General features: G+C 38.3%; 2 protein-coding genes across 2 annotated transcripts; both read right to left on the bottom strand.

Annotated features, from left to right (window-relative positions):
• Window positions 1-217: 217 nt before the first annotated feature.
• Window positions 218-3920, bottom strand: LOC106640322 (uncharacterized). The gene has a single exon (XM_014354322.3). It carries the CDS (start codon window positions 3918-3920, stop codon window positions 2976-2978), a length of 945 nt encoding a protein of 314 aa, XP_014209808.2. The 3' UTR covers window positions 218-2975.
• On the bottom strand, window positions 3756-22762 carry SamDC (S-adenosylmethionine decarboxylase). The gene is made up of 6 exons (XM_014354492.3): window positions 21829-22762; window positions 17762-17848; window positions 7545-7671; window positions 5127-5229; window positions 4316-4614; window positions 3756-4232 (listed from the first exon to the last, which is right to left on the bottom strand). The coding sequence occupies exons 1-6, from the start codon at window positions 22047-22049 to the stop codon at window positions 3927-3929; spliced, it is 1143 nt and encodes a 380-aa protein (XP_014209978.1). The 5' UTR covers window positions 22050-22762; the 3' UTR covers window positions 3756-3926.
• Window positions 22763-23239: the final 477 nt, after the last annotated feature.

Below are 23239 nucleotides of genomic sequence, written 5' to 3'. Positions count from 1 at the left end.
TTTTTATCCTTATGATATTTTTGTTTTTTTAATGTACGTACAATACATTATTTTTACGGTTACAGAGCATATCTAACAGTCGCCTTTAAACAGTTTTTAAAATTATTTTGTAACATGATAAAATTGTATCACTATAAATAACATTTTATCGAATGGCTGCTGAAATATACTATACGAATGTGAACTGAAATAATTAATGTAGATGTCAATTTCTACATTTTTACAATCATTTTTTTTTTTTTTTTTTTTTTTAATTTAACAAATAGATACATTGTGTACACAAGTAAGACCAACTTTCATGCAACAGTTAAATCTAAAACAGATACAATTAATATGATTTTTTTTCTTTGTAGATACGAATAATTCACAATTAAGCAGAGCTGAGATTTTACTCATAAAAAACATCGACTTTTTATTACCTCTTTTTTGGCAATCAGTCAATTTTAAATTGCTTACACCATACGACACCTCGTGTAGTAAGACCAGCACCGTTCGGATTTAAAATTTCGAACGATGCTAATAAGTAGTATATTCATCTATTACAATGCTTTGTGCTTTGCAAGAACATTACAAAAAATCAAAGTGCGATAAAAAAATTTTGTTTGGTTTTCATTTTCAATATTTTATTATTAGCCCGTCCTAAGACGTTGCTTAGGGATTAAATAATTCAAAGAATCGGAATTTTTTTTATTTTCATCCCTCAAGTATGTTAAAGATTTAAGGAACCCACCTTTGTCCAGCTCTGCTTGTAAACACACGTTTTACACATATATTAATAATATACACTGCTTTTATTAGTTTTAATTCATGAAGCGTTTTTTGACAAGTAAATGTGTAAACCTTGAATGATAATCCTTAAATAGCACCATTAATCATCAGGTGTGCCATTTTAGCATTTGATGAAAAATTCATAATTAAATAAATAATGGTCATGCGGCTTGGGCGTCAAAAAATAAAAGAAGGGAAATGATGACGAGAAATAAAGTGTTTCACAAAGTTTTTTATTGTTCAAGAAATAAAAAATAAACATTCTCAAAAAAAGATGAATATTTGGAATTTAAAAAAAAAAATGCTCGTTTGTACGAAGGTTTTTAAAAAATTTTCTCCTCTTGGATACTAATTTTTCGTTTGTGTTTCGCAAACAGGTAAAAATTCTATACTATATAGTTTTTCAGTGAAACATCAAAACTGTACAATAGGACAGTACGTTTACTACTTCCTACCTCCTTAAATTCGATTGACACGATTCACATGGTATTCTTATGTGTTTAGTTTTATGGGCACAGTCGAATCTCGCTATGCTACTAAAGTCGCTGATGGTTGATAGTTTCTTTTCTTGCTTGATGGTTGTTACGTGGGAAAAATGATTAAATCTATTCTACTGTAATTTTTTATTTAAATCATATCTTTGTAATTTTGAAGTGACTTGTAAAATTTTTGTTAACTTCATTGCTAGTATTAATCATTGACTGTCAAGGAATATTCCAAATTTTCGTATTTAACATTATATTGTATCGACAGTTTACTTTAAAAAGATACATTGATAGAAATCTCCTTACGTTGTTAAAACGAAAAGATTTTCATTCATCGAAACAATGAAACGAGAATAGAATTAAAAATGAATTTGTGCATTAAAATTTGATGTTACGCGACGATATTCATCATCTTTATGTGAAATAAAGATGATTTCGTACAAGATGTATACATTATATATACATACATACACTGAGCGTTATAAATAGTGTCTATAAATGTAATATATCTCCTTGTAACAATTAGATGTACAATTACTCAAACCGGAGATATTTTCAGTTCTGTGGAATGCTCTTTAATATAGATAGTTTTATTAAATGTACTACTAGGTCTATTTCTTCTTAAAATTGAATGGTCATCATTTTTTAATGACTATTCATGCTAAACATTAATCAATAAAATACAATCGAATCTTTTAAAATTTTCGAATTTTCAAATGCAGTAAAAAAAGAATTTCTTCTTTTGATGTCTAACGAACTCCATGTGTAAACTTTTGAATTTGGATATTTACAATATTGTTGCAGAAAGTACAAGATAATGTTTGGCGATTGCAAGATAAAAGAGATACGTTATTTTTTTTAAACATTTTTTAGACAAAAGACGACACGAATGATTTTTTACAATGCTATTTCGAATGGTAAAATTTTTGATACATAAAACGATGAAAACGTAGCAGTTTAGTTGCCTTAGGCACCTTCGTAAAGTTGTCACCGCTGCGTTTTACCGTCTTGCGATCGCCAATACTTGAACGAACGATGTGTCTTTGCAGCCATTCAATACACAAGTAATTTAAATTAGTAAGATCCTCTACTACGTTGGCATGCAAGATAATACATCGTCCATCGGGACGACACTTTCAGTACAGACAATGAACATATTATCGCATACAAAGGACGACGACAATAATTTGAGATGACATATAGACACATATTTTTTTTTTTTTTTTTTTTTTTTTTTTTTTTAATAATTTCTCTCTACACAGATTAGACGACGTATAAGCTGGGATTTTGGTTATTTTATAGCAACGATTAACGGAGCTACAATAACATTACGTATTGTTGATTTTATTCATTACTTTTCTTTGCTAAACAATCTTTTTTTTTTTTTTTTTTTTTTTTTACATGCTTTATTAACACCATTATAGGCTCATGCATTTATAATGGGAATTGTATTTTTCAACGTTCGGGTACTGAATTTAATGAAAACTGAGAGACAGCACGTTAACACAAGACAGCAGTGCATATCTCTAGTTCTCGTTTGTTTCTCGCTCGACATAAGTAATGGACTCGAATAAATGAAAAGTGAGAAAAACAAAATTCATCATCCGTCATCCGTGAATAAAATGCAACATCAAAAATACAGCCGTCACAGCCGTACCTCATTAGAGGGAAGAAGCCACCCCAACGAGGTAGTCTTCAGCTTTGGCTCCTCTAGGCGTGCCTTCACGATATCTTATTCCTCCACCAGGAGAACTTCATCTTGGGGCTTGGGTACTGGAAGCTTATCACCATGTTCGGTATCAACGACAGAATCGGCAAGAAGCTGCTGCAGCTCTTACCCTTGGACTGTTGTTGTTGCTGCTTCTCCTCTTCTTGCAGCTGCTGCTGTTCGACCTGCTGCAATACTCCATTCGAGTTTTCCTTCTTGCTCTTGGAACAAAGGCTAGAGTCATCATCGGGCGACCGATGCACCGGCTGGGAGAATGCTTGACACGGAACCTTTTTATCCCCGAAAGCGCTGTTGTTGCTGCCGGTGTTACTTATCTTGGCTATATGGTCGAGCGGTGTCCCCCGCTTGTCCGCGATCTTGACACGGCCCAACCTGACGATCCTAGACTGCGCTGGCTGCGAGGTGGTGCTGCTGAGACTCGTGAGAGACTTGAGCGAGGCTCTCCGGTAAACCTTCGAGCGGCTCATCAGCTGTGGCGAGGAGGTCGAGCGGCTGCTAGAACTACCGCCGTTCTCCTTATCCGAGCTCTTGGTGGAGCCGTCATCGTTGGTCGTTGAACGACCGAGATTACCGAGTGATTGACAGCTCGTAGCGACGGCGAGCTCCGGTTCCCTGCTAGCGCTGTCACCTGTAATCTGTGCACTGCTCACGCTACCGTTACAACCGAAGAGCCGGTGATTGACGCTGTTGTTGCTATTAGTACTGTTGTTGTTGTTGTTGTTGTTGTTGTTATTGTTATCGCTGTTGCGATTGTAGTTGCAATGTTGGTGGTCGTTGTTGTTGTTGTTGTGGTGGTGGTTTTTATTAACGAGGGAGAAGGTGGTAAGTAAACGGGGAAAGGTTTGAAGGTAGTGGGAGGGAGGAAGAGAGGAGAAGGAAAGGGGCAAGAGTGTTGCCTCGTCGGCGCTACAGCTGGCCCGCGCCGACGAGGCGTCCATGAACCCTCAGCTCGGAAACTTGGAGTAGAAGGCGCAGGTAAGATCGTAATTCTTGAAGCGACAGTACTGGACGTCGTTGCGCACAAAGTCGTCCTCAAAGCCGAACCCGACCTCGGTCTGCTCGAGCTCGCGCGGCGCGTCGGCCGCCAAGGAATCCTTATTCGCAAATATGGTAACCACGAACTTGCCCGGCTTAAAGGTCTTGAGCACGCGCTCGATCACCTCCTCGTACGACGACTCCGGGATGTTGCTCTCGAAGGAAACGTACGAAAAATCCGGCTCCGGGGTTATATGAATGGTCATGTAGCTACCCTAAGAAAAAAAATTTTAAAAATAAACAAACGATTAGTCTTACGAAAAACAACTGCGGCCATTTAAAAAAGTTATACACTCACGTTCTTGGCGACCCCGTTCATGGAGTAGCCGCACGGCTCAAAGAGAAAGTCATCGATGGTCATGCTGGGAATGAGCTTGTCGATGCCGGACTTTTGGGTGGCCTCGGCCGCCGAGGAGCACACGTCCCGAGTAAAGATGGCCATGACCTGGGGGTCGAGGTGCGTCATAAGGACTTCGAGGGTCTGGTCCGGCTCGCGCTGGTCCTCGTTGATGATTGGCCGGGCCGGCTTGTCGCGGTTCAGCGTGTACAGGTACCAGCAGTCGTTGTCCTCGGCGCCCAGACAGTAAGCCTCCCCATCTGATTGTAACATTATTAATATTGGCATTACTCGTATCTTTGGTGTTGAACATTTTGTAAAATAATTTTCCGTCCTCAAAATACTCTTATATAATTAATATGGTGTAGTAATTAAGTAACAAAATGGGGATGCACGTTGCGCTGTATATTATACACACGAGCGTGTAACAACGAGCCGAGATAAGAACAGGAGAGATTATTGCGTAGCTCACGCGTGTGCGGCGTGTGGACGGCATTTCTCAAAATACACTTTCCACGCGCGCGCGACGATGGAAAATTCTTCGACCGGTGCGTAAGAGAGAGAGATAGGCAGAATCGATTTTTTTTTTTTTTAATTTACAGCGATAACTGTCACGATTAGAATTGCGTGAAACGAATTAACGAAACCAAGGTAATGTTTCGGAGCCATTTGACATTTTACAACAAGGGGCTCGTCAATTTTGTCACGTACGCTGAATTTTCATCGATACGAAAAATCATGCTAATGTACACACGTACGTGATGACACTCACCAGGGAAGAAGGTGTCCAGCAGCGTGACTTCGTCCTCGAAGGCCTGATGCGGCGATATCTGTAGTTCCGGTCGCTTGTAGTTTTTGCGCGAATAGAACAGGTCCTGTAGGGGTTCGAAGGAAAAAAAAAAAAATTAATTAGTTGTCAAATAACATGACATTTTACAAGTGTCCACCATTTGTACACTTAATTGACTATAGTTTCGTCAACGTTTTGTAAGCATCAGAGCTCGCGCACGTGTGATCTATTGGTAAAAATTTCATCTTGACGCGCAAGAACGAAAAACAAGAAACAAATATTATTATTATACGTATACGTACGAAGGGGAGAGAATAAAAACTACAAAGGGGCAGAGCGAGGAGATGAGCCCAAGATTTTGCGGAAATTGACTATCTTTCGGAAGTGTCGTTTCGTAAACGTCGATGCGAGCGTAATTTTTGTTTTCCCCAAATCAGCTGGATAAAAAGTTAGGGTACATCGTATTATCCGTGATTTACGAGTCGTTGTCAAAGATCTATTGTGAAGCCAAAAAACACTCGTGTCGCATTGAAATTTGTTTGTTTCCAGCAATAAACTAAGACAATAACATTATTTCGTGCAAACGTATAGTCGCGCTTGAGCCATACTTGTATACTTATCTACAATTTCATACCTCCGGAGTGTACATACGAACTCTCACGACCGGTAGAATAAACGAGAGTGAGCAAACGATCGTTAATCACTTTGAGCTCGTAAAAATATCTAATGTAAAAAAAAAAAAAAAAAAAAAAAAAACAACTCAACATACGTGTCTATAGGTGTTTTGTTCAGAGTACCCGGTCCGAATGATTCTTGCAAGTGCACAAAATCATCAAAAGCGCGTCAAACAATGTCAAAAAAGACGAAGCAAAAAAAAAAAAAAAAAAAAAAAAAAGTCCCGCCGGCTGAAACAAGTACCACCTATGTACGTATCAACGTATTATACGAAGAGAGTCTTCAGGATTACTAGGAGAATCGATAAAGTTGAAAAAAAAAGAAAGGAGAGAAAGAGAGAGAGCAAAGTTGGAAGAAAACACGCTCGTTTTACTTACGTTTTCCTTTTATTTTCTCTCACGCGCGTCGCGAGGGGCGGGAAGAGGAGGAGCCCCTGCTGCGTACACATGTACCTATAGGTCGTATCGTATTTATCCATATGCACTAGGTCAAGTTGTACATAGCTTATACAAGCCCCGCCTCCTACCCCTTGTCGGAACGGGGAAACGCGAATTTTCCCGAGGAAAGCTCCCAACTGCGCAACATCCAGCTACAACCTCGGGGCTCGCGTCAACAATCCCCGACGCACCCCCTTTGGCTCACAGGCGCCGAAATCCATCGAAAGGCACTTTTCGCCCCCCCCCCCCCATATCGCGATCGACAATAATGTTCGCAAAAACTTTTCTATACGCGGAAAACATGACGCACGTGTCCACACACACTCACGATGCAGGTAAAGTGTATATCACGGAGATCCGCGACTTTTGGCTGTTTTTTTTTTGGTTGCAGGGGGCAAACATTCCATCCCTCTTCCACGACGACGCGGAAGGGCGCTAAAAATAGTCGGGCAAACAGGCTCGTTTGCGCTGATGGTGGCTTTTTGTTTTTAGAAATTGCTGGACGTAAGTTAAGGACGCCTCCTTAGAAAAGGAACGCGTATATCATGCACACGTATACGTATATGTGTAATATACCTGCACTGTACGGAGGGTGCCCGAGTGGTATCGATTCGCGAGCTCGCTCGAGACGCTGTTGTGTAGGTATGCTATGAGCTTTAAGCCGGATTCTTTTAAAGGGACGGATTAGGAAGAATCTGAGCTTTAAAGCTCTCCTCGTTGCCGTGCCATTTTCATTCGATGTTTATGGTATACGTGTGTATATATATACCTACCGTTGAATAATTTATGCCAGTGTGCCAAAAAAAAAATAATGAAAATTGTCGAGAAATTCCAGCAAAAATTACCAGTCCGCACAGTAACTTGTATGCAAGCTGGCAGAAAACAATAAAACATTATTATTTGTTTTAACAGTAAAAATTATGGTTAAAATGTATCAACCGATCATTTTAAGGTTTGCTGTTCCAGCATGGTAATTTTTATTGTTCTAACCACAATTTTTACCATTCAAACTACAATTTTAAGTACAAAACAATAATTATTACCATTAAAAACGATAACTTTTCCCTTTTTTGCCAACTTTCATCCGATTAACTGTGCGGAGTTGTAATTTTTGCTGGAATTGCTGTATAATTTTTTTTTTTTTTTTTTCTCTCGGTGTGTGCATGTACGGCTGTTGGGAGCTTTTTTTTTACCGCGAGCGATAAGCAATATTTTTGCCAGCGTCTCTTTGGATGATAATTCAACCAAACAAAGTTTTCATACGACGTAGGAATGGTGCATGGCATACCTCAACTTTGTCGAAACCGGTGTAACTTTCGACTAGGTTCAACAGAGGCTCCAGGCACTGGAGAGGCGTCGTCGTGCCGCAGGTCTTCAGGATGAGTCGGCGCTTCGACACAAACATACTGCTTTCGCTGCAAACAAATTAATACAACGTTCAATTATTTATTACCAATAGCGTGATCTTAAAAATTAAATCTTTGCTCAAAAACAAGCGATAAATGATGGACATTTTATTTATTGTCTTACCAATAAAAAACGCTACCGCATTATTGTTCTCACGAAGCATTAAACTCTCATTTGTATAATGTGCTGATTGACAAGGAATGATTAACGTTTTAATGGTCAGTGATTTGCTTCAAATGAGGTTGAATATAGTTGCGATCAGATATTTACACACGCCGGCTGTTAACGATTTAATGATGAACTTCAAGGCATGTAAATCGTGGACCGTTTATCGAAAAATTTCGTGGAAAACTCATTATTTACGAAATAAATTTAAAAATACCCTCAAGTTATTATTTCTCAATAATAATGAAACGATTTTTTTTTTTTTTTACAATTTACTGTAGATCCAAACATTTCGAAACTTTCGAATAATACTCGAGTTTTTAGTTTTAGGATTTTTCTGATGCGCAGTACCATTAGTTCGATCATTCACTTTTCTACGAATATCAACTATAACGAGCAAGATAAGAGAAATGAGCCCCAAAAATCGTTCATCTCCTAATTTTTTTACTATTTTTTTTACACTAATAATGAGAAGCAAACATGATAAGAAAAATAAGTCTTAAATGCGGGTATCTTTTTTAAGTTGAAATTCCGTAATTTTTAGTAAAAAAATTGTTAGAAACAAAAAAAAATTTAATGTCCAGTACTCTTAGTCAGAATTTTCAAAAGGTTTGTATTCTAAAATTACTTATATCGATAACAAGACGTATATATATATATGTATATATATATATGTACTATTTGTACGATATTTTGGAATTTTGACCTTCTATACATTAGTCAGGTTAGCCATTTCATTCTGAATAAGATAATTCTGTTTTTATCAACTTGTTAACTGAAATTGTGATTGATTTCAAATTTTACATTTTCTTGCAACAGATACCTCGAACTCCCCGTTTACACGATAACTCGTATCGATAAGAATTTTAATTTTTTTATTTTTTTTTTATTTTCAATCAATTCAGTAAGGATCTTGAATTTTCCTCGAAAAAATTGCCAAATTTTTTTTTCCTGCAATTGCTCCACATGTTGTAAAAAAATCTGTCACTAATAGTCGCTCTGAATGAATTGGTTACCAAAATAAAAAAAAAAGGAAAAATATTAAAGGTAGTACAATTTACGGAGTCATCCGGAATTCTTCGGTATGGTTTATTAATTCTGCAACTGTCAACCCTAGCTGTAGAAATTTTTGCCGATTCGAGAAAGCAGCTACGTTCAATGCGAATAGCATCCACCTTTGAGATGATGTTTTTTCATCAACGTAATAATATAAAATCTGCTATTTGTACGTACACGATGGTGAAACAATTGTACACATGTAGCGAGTTCTTATTGCCTGAAAAAGCTACTCGTTGTGCGAAAAAAAAAATTTAAGATTCAGTGTATAGATACACGAGAAAGTTCATGCACAATTGCAGAATATTCCAAGTATATTATGTTGTGCTCGCACGAGCCCTGGCCAAGGAAAACATATTTATCTAAATAAGGTGTAAGCTCGGACAACCCAAGGCAACTTGTTGACGCGATGGCAATCACCTCTGGGACATTATTGTTTCAAGTTCACATAGCTCCCAAGTCGAAATGTTTCGCGCTCCGTGATGAAAAAGAAAAAAGAAAAAAAAAAAGAATAGTCTTATCAAGCAAGTGTATCCGTTACTCGAGCATATTTGCCATCACATCGGCCCTAGAAGTGAGCTACACAGGGTATTCCGGTTACTCTGTCTTTGTGTGATCTCGCTGTCGACAGCTCGAGTTACCACTTTTGCTTGATACGATGTATATGATGGGTCGTACAAGCTCTCGACGATTTCGGCGCGCATATTCGCGTAGAAAAGAAAAAAACCAAAGGAGTAATCTGAGCGATCGATAAAACGTCACGAGCAAGATCATGTAAAAGTAACAAGAGCCGGGCGACGGATCGCCGATCGATAGGAGATTCCTTTTTTTTTAATCTTTCGCTGCATATATATCATATACGTACAGTTTAAATACATTTATACGTGCAATGTGAATTCCCCCCCCCCCACTTTTACGAGGTCTGAAAATAAACGCCTGTCTATCAGACGTATGATTGAGGGAATCGCCATCACACACCGGTGATAACATGCTATACTCGTCCGGCGGAGCTTGAGAGTTGAAAATCAAGAGAGGGAGAAAGAGAGATCCCTATCGGTTGCAATCAATCGACTGGTGCGCACTTTGACCTTTCGAGCACGCGTCTTGAATCCACGCATTTTTTTTTTTTTTTTTTTTCATTCCATATTGTATAGTGTACTGACCTCTCGTCAAAGTATGTTTGTTCACAAACATGTACATAGTACAATATCTTTGTACGTTACATTTGATTTAGCCTCGTCACACCTTTTCATGCGTAATCACCTTCCTTTGTGCTGGAGGATTTACTCCATTATGAATATATGCTTTACTGCTCCAATCGTTTGAAAATCTGACTTGGTGACGCAGATTATTGTTATTTATAATATTATATATAATATAATATGATAACCGCGTTGCCTATAAATTTCATGCAATTTGTTAACACAAATAACCGATGAGTAATAGTAAAAAAAAAAATAAATAATAATAATAATGATGAAAAAGGTGGAAACAATAAATCTACTAATTTTTGTTTGAACATTGTATGAATCACTCTTGAAGCAGGTATTCGTCAGAACGCGTATATCTACATGCCCGATGGTCTTCGTAGAAAGTGTCGAAACGTAGATATGAGTCCCCAAAATACTTATCTGACAGACATAGTTTTGAAATTGCATCAACGATACCGGCCCACCTTTGGTATACGCGTGAATGTGTGAACTAACATATTCATGTATTCCCGAGGAATCAGTAAGTACGGCTATTGTCGCCTCTGGACGCCTAAGCGCCGATAAGATGCATCGGTCCATCTATAACTTATTCTTGCGACTAAAGTTCCTACTCCCATACAACAAAACGTAAATCGAGAAAGCTCTTGAATTTTTTTTATTTACTTTGAAATTCAAAAATATACTTATGTTGTTGAAAAAAAAAAAAAAAAAAAAAAAAAAATTTCCTTTCGAGCTTGAAAACTATAAATAAGTGTTACAGTACAATCGACAAGATAAAAATCTGACATTCCTCGACACCACCACGAACGACTAAGCTCTGCATTTCTAAGCGAAAAAAATGAAAAAAGATTTTTTTTAACTTGAAAAAAATCTCGCTTATCTCTTTCTTTATTTATTCAAGTTACACAATCAATCCCTTCGTAATCTCTCGCATCGCACACGAAACACCGTGAAAGCCGGCAAAGTACGAGAGATTACAACCATAATTACGTATACAGGGGCGTCGTATCGTGCCGGCTTCTCTCTGTCCCTCCGAGCTCTTACAGTGTACAAGGCGCGAAAAATACCTATATTTTCACGCGTACGTACATAACGTGTATACTATCCATATGTGCATACGGATGTATTTATCGCACTGTACACTGCAGCACTATTCTCGTTCTCTCCCTCTAGATCTATTTCGGTGGTGAAACGTGCGTTCCAACCATCTGTACTTTTAGCGCTTTTGTCACAGGTACCATACTTACAGGCGTATGTCATATTTGTACCCGACAAGCACTCCGTGTAATAATATTACTTAGTATTAGTCCCGAGACATTTTTTTAATTCCAAATGAAGATCCTCGCATTTTTGGGGGGACAACCTATGAACCTCGAGACTTTTTCATTAGAGTTTTTTTTACCTGTACCCTGTACTCGCTTACTGATGACTAGTTGAAAGCTTGGATTTATTTTAGCCGTTATGAATTTGTACATGATATGTGCTCTATGAAATTTCATATCACATACGATATCGGAAGAAAAGTATAGAAGCACAGACGACTACACTTGTTCGATGATTGTAAAGAGACTTTGGAGAAAAGCATGATTATCGAGTGTGAATTTTGCTTTGAACGGTTATATAAAATTTTTGAAGCTTTACATTAACGCACGCTCGAAAATTACGATTAATCGTATCTTGACATAACTCACGGGCATTAAGAAAATTAACCAAAGTTATCGAATGTCAAGAACTTTGTTGCCGACAAGTGCTTGGTATACATTTTACAATTGAGTAGTTTTTTTTTTTTTTTTTTCTCTCAACCTTGAACTTTACTCTCTGCATAAATGATTATTTAAAATAACACTGGTATATATACACAGTTGTTTTGATTAAAAAAAATTAGTTTATCGACTGATACCTCCTTATAACCTGAATGACGATTATTATAAGAAATATTGATAAAGACAACCGTTATTAGACATCGAACCCCATATCTGTTAATAAAATACGAATTTTCATTACAAATGAAAATTATCTGTTCAATTTTTTATCCAACCTGGATTTTGGTCAAAGAAATTGATAAAAAATGTACTCTTTAAAAGTTTTCAACCAACTCATTCTTCTTGATCTGCCATATTAGCTACACGTAATTGTATCTCTTTGTTGTACTTACAAACGTCTTCGATATTGTGTATACCCATTATAGATTACTTAATCAATAGTTTGTGGTCCAACCTAAGATCTTCTATATATTTAATCACGTTTGGGTAGAATAAATAAAACAAATGAAAAAAAAAATTAAATTTGGACGCAAAGCTGACCAAGCTGGAAACAAAACTCGAAACACGTGTACCATCACCTATGAATATATATATATATATATATAAGTTCCATACTCGGCATATTTGCAACATCCTGTAATCAAGTAAACAAAACTCTATGGATTCTTATCACTAGAAAGTCGCCAGTTGTAAAAAGAAGCAAACAAAATGAAAGAGAAAAATTTACGGATGAGGTGCCGAAATAAATACCCATTGGGGTATAATGTAAGGAAAATAGTCCCCCCCCTCCGTGCCAAGGAGCAAAAAGAAAAGTGGAAAATCATCGGGCAGGATAGCGTTCGAGTAGAGAAACACGCCATCATACCTGTGATTTTCCACTAAGTACGAGCGCATCCGCATTCATGGACATTTTTGTACTTATGTACATCCGTACCTTTACGAGTCCATCAACCGGGTGGTGGCGGTGAGTTTTTCTTCCCACCCGTGCTTGAGCATACGAGAGGGCGAAAGTGAATTAAATTGACGATCCAAACGATGGGTTATTTGTTAACAACCGACAAGTCCCTCCGGCCGTATACACATATTTTACTGATACGCGCACAATCTACGTCACGCCTCTCGCCTTTTTTCAACTTGTTCTATAAATTATATACCTATATCTACTGCACTGTACGCGATAACTAATAGCTCACGATTACATACGATGCCCTTTGGCGTGAAATTTTTTTTTCTCCAATCTGCAGACTACTGATACTCTATTTCTGGCGAGCATGAACTACCGGCCACTCGGATATTACAGCGGTGGACGGCCTCATATACCACGCGATTGGGCTTCGAAGATTCGAGAATCTCCGGCCGGTCGACGGATCCCATTATTACCCACTGTTACCTGTTACTTTACTGCAGGACCTGTATACTAACTGGAAATCATCACCGTGATTCTTTCAATTTATAATTAAAGGTTTATCGATGAAAACCAATCATTCAATCCCATGACACAACTACTTATCTGACTCAAACTTATGTTTTTTTTTCATCTCGATTTCTTTTACATAATAATTTCATGTTATTTTTATCTGTTAGAAAGTGCAACGTTTAAGACCTTACGGTAGAATCATTGATGCAGCGGTCACATTTTCAACACGTGAGATTTTCGAAGTACGTGTAGATTACCCGATGAATAGCCGAGTTTAATCAAGATCAACTCGATATCTCGACAAATGTATGTATATATCTTACGTCAATTTTGTTTTTCAAGAATCATCGGAGATTAATGAATGATCACCGCAAATGCATAAATATCTAAGGGGTGGAAAAAGGTAGGTTGGCAATACATGACGCCAAGTTGCCTTGACTATACAGTTGTTAAAGCCTGAAATTTTGCTAATTTGATCGTAGATGGCAATCAAATATTAAAGTGAGCATATTAGGGCAGGACGCCAATTAAACATTTTTTTATACTTAAAAAAAAAAAAAATTATTAATTGTATTAGATTACATTATTTCAAGTTTTTATCGTAATCTTTCGTTAAAAGTATCACCAACGAATGCTGACAGCTTTAGAAGTGACTTAATCATATCTCGATAGATTGGCCGTCACGTGACTGAAGCCTATCTATATTCGTTGTCTAATTAGTCAGAACAGCATGACCACGTGGTTAATTTAATTCGAATGGAATGGAAAGACAAACCGGAAAAAAAAAAATGAAAAAGCACTGTCAGTGTGAAAGAAAAACATGCCGAAAGCATTAAAATTTGAAAGTTAAATAAATAAAGATGAATGCTCTCTGCTGTAAAGATAAAAAATAATCGGTTGATTGATCTCGAAACGAGATTGAGGAGTACAAATTAATAAGGAAGCCCCTCGATTGAAAAAAAAAAAAAAAAAAAGAAAAAAAATAGATTTTGAAAACTTGAAATTGACCTAATTCTACTTAATATGATCAAAGCCACGTTATCTCGCGACTGTCTGTCGCAAGAGACTTTTAAGAACTTTTACATTTTTCTAACTTCCAAGTGGTTCTCGAGACATCACGCGAAACGCAAAAGTTTTGAACTGCGCAGATTTTCCAGTTAAGTATACGGTATCGATAAATGAAAAAATAGCCACGCAGTAAGTAAGGAACACAATAAAAATCTTGATGGCAAGGATAAACAGTGCACTCAAAGTATCACTGACTCTGCATCATTCAAGATCATTAACTTGATAATGTAATTGGCACTCACCGGTTCAGATTAAAAAAAAAAAAAAAAAAAAAAGAGCAAACCGAAGCTTCACCGATCTGGCGCTTGAATCAAATGAAATTAAACCTCGTACGAAACAAAAAACGTCAAACTTAAGCTGAAATCACGCGAGTGTACATGATAATTAATATCTCGATGTATCTGCGACAACAACGGCGTGTCTCGCTTTTTGAATAGTATAGGTGTGTACCCTTATCGTCCGATATCATTGGCACCCAATGCCATATACGCCGGTGTTAACCATCAACCTTTTTTATGTATTTACACAGGTATATACTTGTACGAGTGAGTGAAACGCGCGCCCATACGCGCGGAATCGGTAGCAGATTGCGTCACACGTGCGCGCACTAACGTGCGCGGCGTGTCGATGAAAGCATTGGCATTAGCACCGCTACAATATGAAAAGCCATTCAAGTTCAAGTGCGCGCACCCTTGAGTAACTATAATATACAGATATAGTTGTTTGTATATATATACACGACTACACATTGTTGTAATGCACGTGACTCTAATAGATAGTCTAGTCGCGGGCTTATATGCAAATGCCGGTCGCGTCGGCTTGCATTACCGCACAATAAATAAAGGCCGGCTCGAATGAAAAGCTCGCTACATTAATTCTCGTGTACTCAAACTGATTTACCTAGAGAAATTAAAAAAAAAAAAAAAAAAAATACTCTTCTAAATCTATGAATATGCCTGGTATTCTCTCGTTTGAGAAATTCGTGTATACCAAGTGTAGAGTGGTAATAAGTACACAATAACTATCCCCGGCGTGTGTGTGTGTGTGTGTGTGTGTGCAAACTAAGTAAGAGTTTACATTTTGTACATATGCATGAAATAAAAGAGCGAGTCGATGAATAGTGTAACATTTACGGCCCAAATAGTAAAATGTATTATTGGGAGGAGTAATAATTACTGCAGTGAAAGCACATGGTATACATTTTTTACTCAAAGCATTAGTGTGAGATTGATCTTTTTTTTTTTTTTTTTTTTCTCGGTGTTTGTCGTCCCAAATATCTTTGGAATGCGCGTTTTACGGGCACGATCTTTGAGCTACGATGTCGAAAGAAAGATAATGCGAAACCTGTGCAAACTCGTCTGTCTGTCCCTTCCCCCCCACACACACACGTACCTTCCAATTTCAACCTCCATACCTGCTCCTCGGCTGGGTATGCTATTTCACTTTTATTTGGGAATTCATGTCACCGGCTATAAATTAAAATGTTACAATTTTTCTATACGTAGAAACTTTCGAAACCCATCCTTAACAAATTTATCATGGCTATACCCTCGTAAATCGTATATACGTATTGTAATCGTTGTGAAATTATTTTTTTAATTTTCCCACCTATTTAACCGATGCAAAACGACACCGGTTGAACGAGATTCTCGTTAAAATATTCAATTTTGTTACAAATTGACTGAGCGATACACAGAGCCGTACAAGAGCCCTTTCATGTGTTCAAATAGGCCGAAAAACAATCCGCGATACCGTACGAGGTTCAAGGTTGTCAAATGATTTGTACGTCAAAGCCAAGAAAAAAAAGAAAGCGATTACATAAAAGAAAAACAGAAGTACGATACAGTGATAAAAGGAGCTCTCGGAAATACTTACACGGTGTGTGTACGTGAAAACAAAATTAACTACAGCACCGAATCGAGATGTGTGTTTTAAGGCAATCCGTATGTTAAATAAAGAAGAGTGTATATAGATGTATACTCCAATAAAAGGTCAATACACTATGTGAATGATAAAGAAAAAAAAAAAAGAAAAAAGTCTATCTTCACGTAGATATGAGGCTAATTGAGTGCAACCCTTGATCGAACACAACCGAGTGCACGTATACACTGATTACTTTTTTTTGTACGGTTTGCACAACGCGAATTCTTTGGGCATGCATTTTTGACAATTTCAATAAAATCTTCGTGATATTGAACATCTCTCTTTCCCCTCTCTCTCCTGCTGCAGTAAAATCTGAAAAGGCCCTCTCTTGCCTCAAGCCTTGAAAAAAAACTTTTTTTGCGCTGACCAAGCGACACAATTACTGCAATGTTACATGTTTATACGATACGGGTGCACGTGCGACCACGTTGGCAGCTGGAAGTATCGCGCAATCGAAAAATGTATCATCATCCGATTGTTAAGAGGCAAAAAATAATACAACAAACTCGTACACGGTATCTGCCTCAGCGCGAAAAGTACGTGTCTTTGTCGATGCGCTATTTTTTCCTCAATAACTGCTTTCGCTTGTTATTTTAACTGCACCAATGTGATGACAGTTACACTTGTAGTGTGATTAAACAAAATAATATTTTGCAAGTCCACGCGTCACTGCAAAAGAAAAAATAAAACAAAAAAAAAAACAAAAATCGATCGAGGGAACGAGGTACGACAGGGGAAGAAAAAAAAAAACTTATCACAATGAAAGCCGATATACTCGCGCAAGTACTTTCACGGGAAATCCACGTGCTTATCGTGACTTTTACAGTCTGGATTTTTATCGTCAACTACCGCTCATCGGGACGTTACATTGCACATGATTTAAAGCTACACGCCGCTCGTCACCGTCGTAACTTTTAAAACTAAATTTTTTTTTTTTTTTTCAAGTATGATTTAACTCGTGTTTTAATCACAATTTGTTTTTGAGATGATTACAGAAATTATAGAGGAACGCGCCGAAATACCAACAATATAATATTCGGATGATAAAATCACTCGGTTAAACATCGCAGATTTACGTGATGTACTCAAACGTTGAAAGGAATACCTTAAAAATGTATCGTAGGATCACATTTCCGGGAGAAAGAGAAGCCTACTAGGTACGCGTGTGAAACACCTATGCTCATGTGTGTGTGTGTGTGTGTGTATGCTTGCGAAAAGCTCGCCAAGGCCACAACAGTAGACATGCAAGTCGGAAATTTCGTCTATAAGTTCAGTTGAGCTTACAGTACATAGGTTGTAGTAAAGGTATAAGCTCGGGTTGTTATTGATTGTCAAGGTCGAAGAAATGCTAACCCGGGTACTGTTGGCACTCTAAGCGTTATAATATTTCTTTTTTTTTTTCCTTATGTATCAGAGTGCCGTGTAACACGATGCGATTGTTGTTAGATGCATCGATCGTTGATGAAAATGATGAAAGTAGATTGTTGTCGCTCACCTCAACACGTAGGCATCGACCGTGTCGTTCCGACTGAAGCTGATGATTTCACAGCGCACGATCTTCAGCAGATTTTCCCATTTTTGTCTGCAATCAAGCCAAGAGAAAACATTTGCATTAGTATACGTTTCATGAAAGTGAATAAATCGCTCGTGTACACAAACCACGTACAGTGGTGAAATCCCGTGACGGCACTTTTCCGCGTAATCGGTGTTACTTACAGGTACGTTTATAAAAATACGTCTAGTGATCGATTTCTTGGATCGAGTATAGACTGTTGCTGATTAACGATCATCACGCGCGATACCCGCAAAAAGAAAAGCAGATCTCTATCGGCGAGGGTGTATACTCCATTGTACATGGGAGATAAGATGCAAACTTATTAGAAACTATAATGATCGGTAAAACGAGAGGGACATCGGAATGAGCTCCTTGTGCCATTTTTTTTTTTTTTTTTTTTTTTTTTCCTTTCGTGTAAATTGTCGCGTGACCCGAGAAAAGTGAAAAAACATATTCATGCTGCAATCGACGTGGGCAAAGTGCGCCGCACAATGAAAAGGAAAAAAAAAAGGCTCACACTGCGAATTATCGATCAGAGACGGCGAAGGTATTACATGAGGGATAAGAGGGAGACTTTGGCGTCGTGTGGGACATAAGAGAAAGAGAGCACGTTCATGCTTGTACTGTATAATATTATTTTGTCTTTGTATCGCGAGTCTCGACGATTAATCGTACTTTTGCGAGCATCGCGTTGTACTTGATACACGCGTGCTAGGGATATTAATCGTCGTTGCGACAAAGCGCGTGTTATACTCGGGCTTTTCTTTATTTTTTCAAGCGGGAGCATCAAAAGTTGAAGAAAAGAAAAGAAGAAAAAAACGTCTGGATAATCATATCTTGGCGCCATGTCCGAACGGTTAGCGTCGGTTTTAAGCTGGCAGAGATAACGTAAAATTTGAGGAATACGGGTGAAAAATAATTTCGGAGGTATGTGCAATTTTAAAACCATTAGGCGAGAGTTACCGGCTGTTTGTTTTACAGCATGTGATTATCGTGTTCTCCCGTCTTTAAATAGTATTATTATCTTGTGTGCCGCGGCATACCAAACGTATTCCCCGATTTTTTTCGTTTTTCACGACTGATTGTATTAATACGTTGTACACACATAATGATATATTAACGATTGGAGATGAAGGTATTTTTTCGGACACCAACGCACCGTAAAATTTTTCACCAGAACAATCAAGTGCATAACTACTCCTGTAAAATGCCTATCTAGTCCGTAAAACTCACGTTATCGTCAAACGATTGGGCTGGGTATAGATAAATTCTTTTTTCACCTGATATTAGCGGAAGAAAAAATTTTCCACGCGTTCACCACCGAGTTTCAAAGGAAAGAGAAAGAATTTTTTTTTTCTCCGAGCCACTTATGTTTATGGTTCATAAAAAAAATATTATAAATAAATAAATATATACATTTTAATAAAAATACGTTCAGTCATGATATCCCAATAAATACCGGGAATTCTGAAGATGACGGAACTTTGAAACATTTTCTTTGATAACATTAACATTAATTTTATCATGAAAATTTTACAATAACTCCTACACAATAATCTTTGAAGAGTTATCAATTGGCATAGTTTAAACGATTTCATGGTTGTTTAAACAGTAAATTTTATTTCTTTCAGACTTGGATTCGATTTAAAAGTATATGTATAAGCATAGACTAAAAGAGACGATAAAAATGACAAGTAACGAAAAATGCCAACGTGTAATTTATTGCTTGTGGGACCACTTTTTTTCATTAGGGAATAAAACGAGCAAACAAATAAACGTTTATTCGTACAATCTGCGTGTAAAAAACAAAGAAAATGATTTATTGGCGTGTAAGATATAGCGATCAGTAAGGATAAGCGTGAAATTTTTTGCCATTTTTATTTTTCGCCACTTAACTTAAGCGCGACGTATCGTTAAAGTTATCTACGATCGAGCAAATTTTTTAAATAAGTAGAGGCATAACGAAAAAACTGAACGTGTTGATAGAAACCACGTACAGTTCAAGAGCAAAATTCTATAAATAAGAAATCGATTAGCAATACCGGTATCAGCTGAAACGGAATTGACCCGCGCACCGCAGCATAACAATTATCATGATGCATGTATATACGTAAACCTATAGCTGTACATTATACTTATATATATGTGCGTGGTCAGCGAACGGGGAAGTTAAGCGGCTGCGACAGCCTACGTCACGGCTCGTGGGAGCTATTTGGGGCGCGCGAGCAAACTAATACCTACACATTTAGAGGACGAGAAAAGTTGGTGGATGTATATTATTACGCGGGGAGGGGAAAAAAAATAATTTCGAGGAACGTTGAAGGAAAAATCACTCTGGGCTCGCGTGATCACCCCCTGCTCGTGTGTTTTTTTTTTTCAAGCGACTTGGCGTAAAAGTAAATGTCGACAGGACCTCTGCAGCCTTGAAAAGCTCAAGAGTGGAAAAGCAAGGGATTTCGAGCCATTTTTTCTTTTTACCAATGTGCTAACGATACCTCGGGGTTTGGGAAGAAAATCGCTCGAGACTTTTGCATTTGTAGAGCAGAAAAAATACTTGCATCCTTTAAAATTTCATTAAATAAGCTGCGCAATGTGTCATACAAAAGCAAAACTTGTGAATCATGTTATGAATCACAAAACTCAATCGTAATTTTATCCTCGTTGGCCTATGGTGTATTTCCCACTTGAGAATTTTGATGTTGAGTGGAAAAGCAAAGTAGTCATATTTGCTTGTTTCCTCAAATAACGCAATATTAAAACAAGTTGGAAAGAAAGTGTCGTCATTTTTATCAAAAATAACTTTTTTTTTTTTTTATCATCAAATTTTCCCTGTCGAATTACGCTGCCAAGTATACATTTGAACTAGTTTGAAAGATCAGTTTGGCTAAAGTGAGGTACAGAAAAATTGACACGTGGACGTGACGCAAATAAATGAAGACTGTTTTCTTTGTCGGACACGTTTGGATATGCGAAAAATTCACTTAAATGCTGATGGAATGTATATTTTTCTTTCACTGCTGTTAAATATGAGATTGGCAACAAAATGTTTGAGAAATACTTTGTTACTTCCCTTGCAAGCTCAATTGTGATGAATAGTACCTCCGAGTTTAGTGTTTGCACACAAATATTTTGCGTACGTGCCAAAAGACTGAAAAGCGGTTAATTTACTCGAGAGAAATGTTCTACTTGCCGAGCAAGAAAATTTAACAAGATTCGATGAAGAAAATAATTTGGTAGCACCATTAAAGTTGTAAAAGATGGTTATTTCGTTGTGACGATGACATCCTGTTTCACAGATCTTTGATTCTCGCGTTGCAAGTTTTCAATATTTTTGTTTTTCCGAGACGCAATGGTAACCCCAGCGCTAAAAATGGCTCTTTAACGCTTCAAATGTACCGTAACGTTCGACGTGACAAACTTTGGGTGATTTTAAAAAAGCGAGCTCCGACGCTTCATCGATCACAGCTCCGGGAAACAAGTGCCCGGCCCTTCGCGAGGGCAAAAGACGATCCCAACGCGTGACGCACGTATATATATCATCGAAACGGGGAAACCCCGAAATCGCGTATCCATGCCACAAAACGTGAAACTCCTCGCGCGTGGGGAGCCGCCAACGAACAACGACAAAAACAGCGCTTGAAACATGTGCGTCAAAGGGGTAGTTTTGGTACACATAACTTGATGGAAACAAACAAGTGGTACCTACGGAGTAAGTATTAATCCCGAGAGCGGAGCAATCATCAGCCAGACACACGCGCGCGCGCACACACGCGGGGATTTCGGAGCATCACGAGCGCACGCACATCATCAGAGAATAAGCCAAGGTCAGTGCTGGTACGGGTTGGGAAAATAAAAAGAAAGGACCCGAGCCCTTTGACGGAACATGTAATCAAACGAGGAAACACAAAAAAAAAAAAGAAAAAAAAAAAAAAAAAAAATGAAAAAAAAACATATATGGAGCGAGTGTCGTGTATTATAAATGATGGATGAAGATTGGTGCCGCTTACCGGGGTATTTTTCTGAGGTCGCGTTGCTTGTCGCCGCCGTCACTGCTCGTGAACCAGATTTCCAGCAACTTCTCCACACCCTCGAAGAACTGCACGTCCTGCAGCTCGTTGTTCTTGCAGTCGTCCTCTGTCGCGCTGCAGCTACTGCCAATGGGCCCTTGCAGGGCTGTCCTTACCTCGGAGCTGCTCAGTGGCAACATCGTCGCAGTCCCTGTAGCCATCGACCGATGCAGCGAACTGACCGATGGGATGTGCTTCTCCCTCTCGCGCGCGCGTGAGTGTCCGTCTGCAGCGTCGTCGTCGTCGTCGTCTCCCGGCGCTCCGTGTTACACGATGTATATAATACTCAGCCGGGGGACTCGCGGAGGTGGAGGGTGTGTGCAGTATAGCCCCCCCCCTCACTCTCCAGCACTTATAATTGGTACACGAGTGAGAGAGAGGGAGAGAGAGAGATAACGTGTGGAGATGGGCACACGTGCAGATATTATGTATATATGCAGGCCCCTGTCAAATAGTCGGCAACGTGTAAAACTGCAGCTGATATGACGATGCTATATGGTCGGCTCGGGGGTGAGACGTTTGCCTGGTATTGAGTACACTTGTACTATAACGTATGCACCCAGTATTAAAGGGCGTTGAAAATGATATGAGCCCTCTCGTTCCGCGGTGCACTTGTTGTCAGTTATCAGTGATTTTGACGTATCGATTGCCCACTGACGAGTGAGCTGTCGGATCGTTGTTTTATCGCTTTTTATACCTATACGTGTGTGGTAGCCGGAGGAACTAACGACTAAAATGACTGATGCGGGCGACCGCCACCACTGCACACTTGCTTTTCGTACTTGCCTTTTTTTTTTTTATTATTATTATTATTATTCGTATGAGCTGTCAAATTATACACGATGACTTACATATACATAAATATAATTATATATGCATACATGACATATCTTTTATTATTATTTGTCGGTTTATTCTTCGTCTGTTTCACTCTATATGATACATATATATATATAACACACGATGAGTTTGATGTCGTCTGCACTACTGTCGTCTGTGTGTTTTGGTTATTTTCCGGATACATACTCTCTCTCTCTCTCTCTGAAGCGCGAGAGAGAGACGGAGGAAGATATGAAGTTAAAATATGCGCGCGCGCGGCGCCGCGATGTGCGCGTAACAAAAAAAGGGGTGGAGAGAAGTGTGGGGGGTAGCAGTATAATATATTCGGTTGCCCTGCGCTGATTGGCTCCGCCATATCTTGAACTTGCGGGGGTAAAGACGAAAAGTTAAACGTGATAGGCTTATTTTTCAGTAAAAAAAAAATAAAAATACATTTAATCGTGTAGATTTTCTTTTTTTTTTTTTCCAATGTGTTTATGAAATACGTTCTACTCTTTTTCAGTACTTTGCA

The sequence above is a fragment of the Copidosoma floridanum genome, unplaced genomic scaffold (assembly GCF_036245765.1).
Source record: "Copidosoma floridanum isolate Cflo_tuat_1 unplaced genomic scaffold, Cflo_Japanese_pri ptg000001l, whole genome shotgun sequence".
NCBI classification, from domain to species: domain Eukaryota; kingdom Metazoa; phylum Arthropoda; class Insecta; order Hymenoptera; family Encyrtidae; genus Copidosoma; species Copidosoma floridanum.
This window is presented reverse-complemented; position numbering and strand designations above follow the sequence as displayed.